The 8,837-nt window shown below is 40.0% G+C and overlaps 1 protein-coding gene across 1 annotated transcript in view; it reads left to right on the top strand.

Moving 5' to 3' along the window:
• DNAJC21 (DnaJ heat shock protein family (Hsp40) member C21) overlaps window positions 1–5,888 on the top strand; it is a 28,330-nt gene extending 22,442 nt beyond the window's left edge. The window contains exons 10-12 of the mRNA XM_060091622.1: window positions 1,599–1,771; window positions 4,803–4,878; window positions 5,403–5,888. Coding sequence (XP_059947605.1) covers window positions 1,599–1,771; window positions 4,803–4,878; window positions 5,403–5,567 — 414 coding nt within the window. The 3' untranslated portion in view covers window positions 5,568–5,888. The remainder of the gene's footprint in view (window positions 1–1,598; window positions 1,772–4,802; window positions 4,879–5,402) is intronic.
• The last annotated feature ends 2,949 nt before the right edge of the window (window positions 5,889–8,837 follow it).

Raw genomic sequence — 8,837 nt, forward strand, 5'->3', positions numbered from 1 at the left:
CTTTAATCACTGAAAAATGGGAACTGACATTTTGCTTCCTGATATAATGTATTGAGGACACAGAATTATCTTTATAATATTCCTGCTAGAAATGTTTAACCTGAATCTAATCACGAGGAAATAATTAAAGTCAAACTATGGGACATGCTACAAAACAGCCATCAAATTGTCAATATCATGAAAGACCAAAAAATGGAGGGGGGGTACTTTTCTGGAATAAAGGTGATTAAAGAGATATGACAACTAAATGCAACATTGGTCCTGGACTATATCTACTGTAATCCAGGGGTTACAAAAAAGGACATTACTGGAATGTGAATATGGATTGTGTAACAGATAATGTCAGTGTTAAATTCTTGAGTGTGAAGAGGGAATTGTGGATATGTAGGAGAGTGTTTCTGTTCTTAGGAGATACATGAGATGTACCTGCAGCTTGCTTTCATAGTTGGAGGGTGGGTGCAGAGAGAAGGAACATGGGAAGAAGAGAGGGAGAAAGCAGACATGGCAAAATGTTACCTGAGACAAAAACAAACCGGTTGTACTTAGCGGAGATATGTTAGTCAGGTGTTTTTTCTCTTATCATGCCTGTTTGTTGTTGTTTTCTTTTTTTCTTGATTGTAAAATAGTTGCTCATTGCAGATCATTTGGAAAATACAGAAGAGTATAAATATCATCCCTAATTCTGCCTATAAATATTACTTAATGTTGAATTGAGTTGTAATCAGAGGTTATATATAATTTTCTCTCTACCATTTTTGCTAATATGTTCTATTTTTTCACATAATTGAATCAATATCTTTGGAAACATGATTTTTTTTAAATTAATTTATTGGGTCTTTGTTTCTGTGCGAGGGCTTTCTCTAGTTGTGGCAAGCGGGGGTCCACTCTTCATCGCGGTGCGTGGGCCTCTCCCTATCGCGGCCTCTCCCGTTGCGGAGCACAGGCTTCAGACGCGCAGGCTCAGTAATTGTGGCTCACGGGCCCAGTTGCTCTGCGGCATGTGGGATCCTCCCAGACCAGGGCTCGAACCCGTGTCCCCTGCATCGGCAGGCAGACTCTCAACCACTGCGCCACCAGGGAAGCCCCTGGAAACATGATTTTTTTTTTTTTTTTTCTTTTTGCGGTATGTGGGCCTCTCACTGCCGTGGCCTCTCCCGTTGCGGAGCACAGGCTCCGGACGCGCAGGCCCAGCGGCCATGGCTCACGGGCCCAGCCGCTCCGCGGCACATGGGATCCTCCCAGACCGGGGCACGAACCCGTATCCCCTGCATCGGCAGGCGGACTCTCAACCACTGCGCCACCAGGGAGGCCCTGGAAACATGATTTTTAAGAGCTCTATAATTTTCCTTCATATAGTCAACCATTCACTTATTGAATATTTGGATTGTTTCCAATTTTCCCTAATTTAATATTTCTGTAATGGGCATTCATGTTCTTAAGTTATTGTCTGCCTCTCCTTTTTATTTCCTGAAGATATCCTCCTACCAGAGTGTACAGCACATTACCATTGTTTATTGTAGCTATTTGGCAACATAACATAAAAAGCCAGTAGTATTATAGTGTTTATTTTGTAATGGCACACATGTTTTCTTACCTAGAATTATGATGATAATTTCAATGAAAATGGAACTGGAGAAGCAGTAAAGGTTGATCCAGAAGATAACAGCCTAAATCAAGACAGTACCAAAGAATTGGAAGATAGTCCCCAAGAAAATGTCGGTGTTACAGAGACTGTGGAACTGTGTGATGACCCCAAAAGTGAAGCTAAAAGGTAAGTAAGTCGGAGTTGCTTGTTGTTTTCTAATTACTTAATGCTGGTGGTGAGGATGGCTTTTCATCTATCAGATAAAACCCCCTTTCCCGTGATGGACGCCATGAGTCAGATGTATCTGTGATTTACACCTACACACACAAGTTTACAGAGGACGGCATTGGAGGGAGAATGCTAGACAGTGTGCTTAGACATTGCAGCAACATGGCCCGAAGCAGAAAGGAGTCACGTGGACCCAGTTTTTGTTCCCCTTATCCTGCTGAGGTTCTTATTTTGCCCAGGGTCAGTAATCCTTGGCACTTGCCTGAGAACAAGACTGCAGACAAGACTGTGCCCCATTCGCCTGAGTATCGCTGACCAAACCTCCATGCTCGGGCCAGTCATCCTGCATTCAGCCCCCGTGCAGGTCATCAAGGCATATGTGCACAGCTTGGGGCCCTCGTGCTCTAGAGGCCCAGGAGTCCTGGCGCTGCACAGGCCACAGTGGTTGGCCAGGGGAAGGTCTCGCTCAGGGCAGGTGGCAGTCCTTTTCCCCTCCTCTCCTTGTCTGACTTCCTCGCTCCCATCCTCCTCTGTTCCTCTAGAGCGGATAATTTCTTATTCCTTGAGGAAGGATCTGAACAGTAGGCAGCCACAGGTTCCTGTCACAGGACCATGAAAACAGAGTTCAAAGGACAGAGTGAGGTGGAAGGCTGAGTTGAAGACGCTCAACGCTGGAGTAACAGTGAGGGCTGTGGGATTTAGGTGCCACAAATGAGGGGAGAAATGCCGTGGAAGCCTAGAGTAGGCCTGGAGCTGTAGGAAAAGGAGAACAAGGAGCTGCATAAATGGGGAATGTGGACACCTGCCTTTGAAGACTCTGGACAGTGGAAAGCTGGAAGGGGAGGCTACACACTACTCTGATGTGTGGTGTGTGTTCCATGTTAAACATGAGGAAGCTGAGTCTGGGTTAAATGACTTGCCCCAGAACAAAAGCTGGTAAGTGGAAAAGCCGGCATTTAATCCCATCTGCCTGATGACTTGAAGGACCAAGTTCAGCTAACTCCATGGGGCCCAAGCATCCTGTGAAGGTCCCTTGGAAGCTGCTTGGGTGTATGAGGGATGGGCCAGAAGGTGGGCTCCAGGCCCCTGAGCACCTCCGTCATCTAGAGTCAAAGTATTTTCATTCATTTTCCATAGTACCTCCACGTGGGATTCATCTGGGGGAGGAAAAAGGGTTCTCATTGCTCAAACTCAGACTTTCGCAACTACTAATGAAGTAGCGAAGTTCAGCTTTCTCACTTAATGATGTGAGGAAAAGAGTCAGAGCATTCAAATGACGTCTTCACTGCTGAGGAGTGGCGGGGCTGGGGTAGATAGCCCGCCCTCACCGGCAGGTGTCCAGACCCCCTTTCTGCTGGACCCCTCTGCTGCTGCTCTGCAGTGCGTGGATGCTAGCTACCTAAAACGCGTGTGTGTATCTAGGGCACGTTTTTATTTTTTTTCCTTTTTATTGTTTTATTGAAATATAGTTAACATACAATGTTATTTTAGTTTCAGGTATACAACATAGTGATTTGACATTTATATACATTACATTACGAATTGATCACCCCCACAAGTCTAGGAACCGTCTGTCGCCACACAAAGTTATGGCCGTATTATTGAGTATATTCATATGCTGTACATTATATCCTCTCTAGAGTACTTTTTAAAGATAAGGTCTTAGATATTAGCTTCAGAGATGTAGCTGCTACCTTTCATAATAAGGTAAATTGTTATTTGGGAATATTATCCTGAATTTTCTGGGATATATTTGTGGCCTATCTGTGATGATATTCTGTAAATTAGTAAATGTTAATCTGTTGCCTTTTATGTCATTGTGTCTTTTTCTTGATGCTTTCAAACCTGGCTGAATACTGCATAATGCTGTGCTGTACTCCTAATCAGCATCGTGTAACTGTGTAGGCCATTTAACCTAATACAGACTCCTGGGTTCTGCTCGAAGAATGGAATACTCAAGTGCTTGGCAGCATTATAACTCATTGGTTATAACCCATTCCCTCTGTTCTGTAAATTCGGTTGTGCTCAGATTTTACCCTAAGAATTTGGTCAGCACAAATGAGGGAAAAAGTATGAGAGGACTAAGGAAAATGAAAATTCATATAGAAGATTAAGCAGAGGGATGATCTGGAGCTAAAGCAGAACAGGAGGAAACTGACTATACTGGCTGGCAATTTCTGGGTTATAGAATACAGGGGAGAAAACCCCACAGATCAGCAGAAGGGACATAATCTTAATAAAAGAAAATTCTTTACATTTAACAAATGTAATTCTACAAAAAATGCATTACAGTTTTTTTCTCATTTCACTGTGGAACTGATGAAATGTTTGTCATCAACTAGATCAGGTTTAACAAGTTGTGTCTTTGGGGAAGCACACTTAATGTCAGATTATTTGTGAGTACTACTGGTTGGCCGTGAAGATGGTTTGCTTCAGTAAATGGAGTATTAATTAGCTTTTTTACAAAAATACACCATATAAAAGTTCGAAGCTATTTTAGCATTCTTGTTTTAGCTTGTGTTTCAACTTTTAAGTAAATTCCTTTGTTTTTGTGTCAAATTTGATATCTGATGATCTCTAAAGTTGTTTTTTAAAGCTGTTCATTTGAGATGTGAAAATTAACTTACTTGGCCATTAAAATGAATAAATTAGCCTTTAAAATGCATGTCACTCGGGCCTCCCTGGTGGCGCAGTGGTTAAGAGTCCGCCTGCCGATGCAGGGGATACGGGTTCGTGCCCCGGTCTGGGAGGATCCCATATGCCGCGGAGCGGCTGGGCCCGTGAGCCATGGCCGCTGGGCCTGCGCATCCGGAGCCTGTGCTCCGCAACGGGAGAGGCCACAACAGTGAGAGGCCCACATACCGCAAAAAGAAAAAAAAAAAAAAAAAAAAAATGCATGTCACTCTTTTGAGTCTTCTTGGGAGCAAGGTGACAGTTAAAAGGGGTACATTATTATTGGATTATACTGAATTCTTTCATTTTTTTCCAGTGTTTCTAAACCCAAAGGAAAGAAAGCCAAAGATACTAAAAAATCTGTCAGAGTACCTGCTGAACCACAGACAGTGGTAGGTCAAAATAATATTGACAACTCTTCAGTGGACTTTGTTGTTTAAACAGTATAATCTAAATTCTAATTCTGAAGACGTAAGTGTGTATTTGGTGAGCCCTTCTGCACCTGCTGCATAGATGTGGTCCATCAGCAGTTTTCCTTGACGAACGTAGAATTTATGTATGTGCCACTGACATTTTTTTCTTTAAAGTAAGCAGAAGCACACTGGACATAACAGATTGTACCGGAACAGTTACTGTTCTGTTTTCCATTACTCTGAAATCCAAAGCCTTATCCATGTGGTACGTCCTGTTGAATGTCTCAGGACCCTTAAAGTTGACGGTGTTGGTTAATGGAACTCGACTTCCAAGAACAACTGCCTCTGTTGAGTCTGTCTTAGTAGTTGTCCATTGTGTTACAAGGTCTTTATTTTGCAATTGTTTGATATTTAATCTCAACGTGAAAACACTGCTCTCAGATAATAATACTTGCTTTTATTTGTTTGTTTGTTTGTTTTTGTTTTTGTTTTTCCCTTCTCAGAGAGATGTTCTTATCAGCTGTACAACCTGCCATAGTGAATTTCCATCCCGGAATAAACTTTTTGACCATCTAAAGGCCACAGGGCATGCAAGAGCACCTTCATCATCATCTTTAAACAGTGTAACAGATAGTCGAAGCAAAAAAGAGAAACGTAAAAACAGATAGAAATCCTGCCAGTGCTTTATCTTTTTGATTGTCTCTAGATTTTGACACCAAAAACTGAACTGAAATCATCTCAAGAGTTAAAATTTCAGTCATCTGCAATTTATTGCATTGTGGGAAATTATTTTTATCTTGTTAAAACATTTTTTTGTTTAATATATATTTTTTAAACATTTCATTAGTGATTGAATTCGACTTTCGCCATCTGAATTGATTTGAATTTCTCAGAACAGGTAAATATTGTAAAGTATGCATTCTTGAGTTCTCTTGGATCATGTGGACAGAAATGTACAGGGAGAATTAAATTATTTTAACACGTACAAATGCTCCGTTCTGTTTTATTTTGTGAATTTCACATTAAGTGAAAGTATTTTTATATGATAAGCATTTTTGTATGATTCAGTGGTTTTGTGTTTTGTTATGCTTCCTGATCTGTTGAAGACTCAGATCCTTTAAAAATCGTCATGGATTTTTTCCACCTGATACCATGATTCCAGTTCTGATTTTAAAACTACTTCTAAATAACCTGTTGTTGATTACTGCATTTTTTCCCCCTCAAGGACAATGATAAGTAGAAACTAATTGAACATACATGGTTGTTTTTCAAGAATAGTATCTCTTCAAGGTATAATTATATTGATTTAACTTGAGATTTTACTGGTAATTATCAATAAGATATATCTTTTAGTTTTTCACTCTGATTTGTTTCATGGAGATGGAACAAATTAATTTACAGGGTGTGTCCTCCTTAGGCATAGGGACAGCTGAAAAGCCTGATGGATCAAGGTAGCCCATGGTTCAGAATTTATTCTGACTATTTAACAAGGGATATTCTGCCTTGGGTTTTTCACTATTTTCAGAAGTTTTTTTGTTTTGTTTTTTCCATCATTCAGTGGAGAGAAACTTTTTTCCTTTTTTTTTTTTTTTTTTTTTGCGGTATGCGGGCCTCTCACTGCTGCGGCCTCTACCATTGCGGAGCACAGGCTTCGGATGCGCAGGCTCAGCGGCCATGGCTCACGGGCCCAGCTGCTCCATGGCATGTGGGATCTTCCCGGACCGGGGCACGAACCCGTGACCCCTGCATCAGCAGGCGGACTCTCAACCACTGCGCCACCAGGCAAGCCCCAAGAGAGAAACTTTTTTAATGAAAGATTTTTCACTAGGGCTGATATTTATGCCCTAGATTATCTACTCTGTAGCAAAGATGAATATTAAAAGAAATACAGAGAATCTTTATAAGTGAGTGTGGTCAAGTATATGGATCAGTGATGAGCCGGGTTTTAGGGTGGATTAAATAGGCAATGCTTTTAGTTGGTCTTGAAAGTAACTTTGAACTCACTAGCTTGAAATAAGTACTTGCTGTTCAGTGAATTTATTTCTCTCCTTATATCCTTGATCTTCAAATGAAACAGTCTTCAGTTATGCATAAGTTCTAAAACACAGGGTCCCCGAGGGTGAGGTCTTTTCTGAAAGCTTCATGGATAGTATTGATGATATGGATCATTGTGTGAGATGGACTTGAAAATATGCATTTGTAGCTTAATTTTTAGTTTGTTTCTTTTTCATTTAGATAGATGTTTATTTTCTTTACCTTCTTCCCTTTCTAACTTCTAATGCTAATTCCTCCTAATTGTTTTCCCCCCTTTCTTGGTCCCTTCAGGGGAAATGCCAGCCAGTTTTCTATCTTTGGTCTTTTCCTCCCAGCCTTCATCTGAACACTCACCACCTTCCTCTAATTTGAACTAGATGAATTGGCCATAATTATGAATAGGAATATTAGTCATATTAGTCACATGTTATTTATTGTTCAGTAAAAAATAGGAAGTCATCTTGAAAGGTAGAGAATGTCCTGCAAATGCCCCTCAGATCTTCCTTGCTTTCCCTTGTACCAACCATGCAGGCATATTTAAATTTATTCCTGCTACATGTGAGGATTGATTGGGGTTTCTTGTCACGTTTATTCTCATTGACAAAAGCCATCCATACTTTTTAAGAAATCTTCATCAGTTGTGATTGGAAATTAGATTTCAGTTCTAATCCTGTGGGTGATGCTGATAAGTCATTTAACTTCTCTGAACTTCGCTTTCCTTATCTCTAACACAGTTGTTAGCATAATAATATTGTCTCCATTTATCACACAGGATTATTATGAAGATCAAACAAAATAGTACATATGAAAACGTTTTTTAAATACAAAAGCTTTATACACAGTGTTATTGAATTTAGATTAGTTAAATCTTTTTCAGTTAAAATATTTGCAGATAGAACTGTATGTGCTGAATTAAATGCGCTTTAAGTTTTATGGGAATTTCCAGTCTACTTTGGAAGAGGAAAACAGAAACATATGTTATGCCAAGGGTAAAATGTTATTTTTGGTGGATCACAGACATTCGATTTTGTTTGTCTGAGGCAGAATATTCAAAAATACATGAGCACATATTTTACGTTAATCTCATTCAAGCTCAGTGGTAACTACCATCTTGATTGAAGTTAGCTCAAGTGTAGAAGGTGCATAGCTTGAGGGTTCTGGAAGGAGAGGGTTAGGGGAAGTCCCGTTTATTCCTCCATCATTCATTCAGTGGTACCAAAGCTAGCGTTCTCCATAAAGCCCAGTGAGACTTGCCCTAGTTCAAAATGGGAACAGTATCCTTACCAAAAGCACAGCACTATAGGAAAATAGGACGGCATCAAAATGAAAACTTCTGTAGAACAATAGGCAACATAAGTAAAAAGACAAGCCTCAGACTGGGAGAAAATGTTTTGATACATATAACTGACAAAGGATTAGTATCCAGAATACATTAACGGCAAAAGAACCTCCTATAAATCAGTGAGCAATTGTCAGTTATGCATTAATACCAAGCAGTTCTCAAACTTTTTGGTATCAAGACCTCTTTACACTCTCAAAAATTGAGAACCCCAAAGTGGTTTTGTGTATGTAGTTTATATCTACTGATATTTACTCTATTAGAAATGAAAATAGAGGAATTTTTGAAGTATTACCTTATTTAAAATAATACATATTAAATAACATTTATGGAAAATAACTTTTTTCACAATGAAAGTTTAATGAGAAGAGAGGCATTTGTTTTACATTTCTGAAAATCTCTTTCATGTCTGGCTCAATAGAAGACAGCTGGATTCTGATAGCTGCTTCTTCAATCAGTCTGTTGCTGTATGTTTTGGTTAAAGTATGTGAAGAAAATTGAGCCTCATGTGGATAGGAAATTGGAAAAAGAAGGACCTTGTGGATCTCCCAGGGTCCTCAGACCA

Source organism: Mesoplodon densirostris, chromosome 3 (assembly GCF_025265405.1).
Source record: "Mesoplodon densirostris isolate mMesDen1 chromosome 3, mMesDen1 primary haplotype, whole genome shotgun sequence".
Classification (NCBI taxonomy): Eukaryota; Metazoa; Chordata; class Mammalia; order Artiodactyla; family Ziphiidae; genus Mesoplodon; species Mesoplodon densirostris.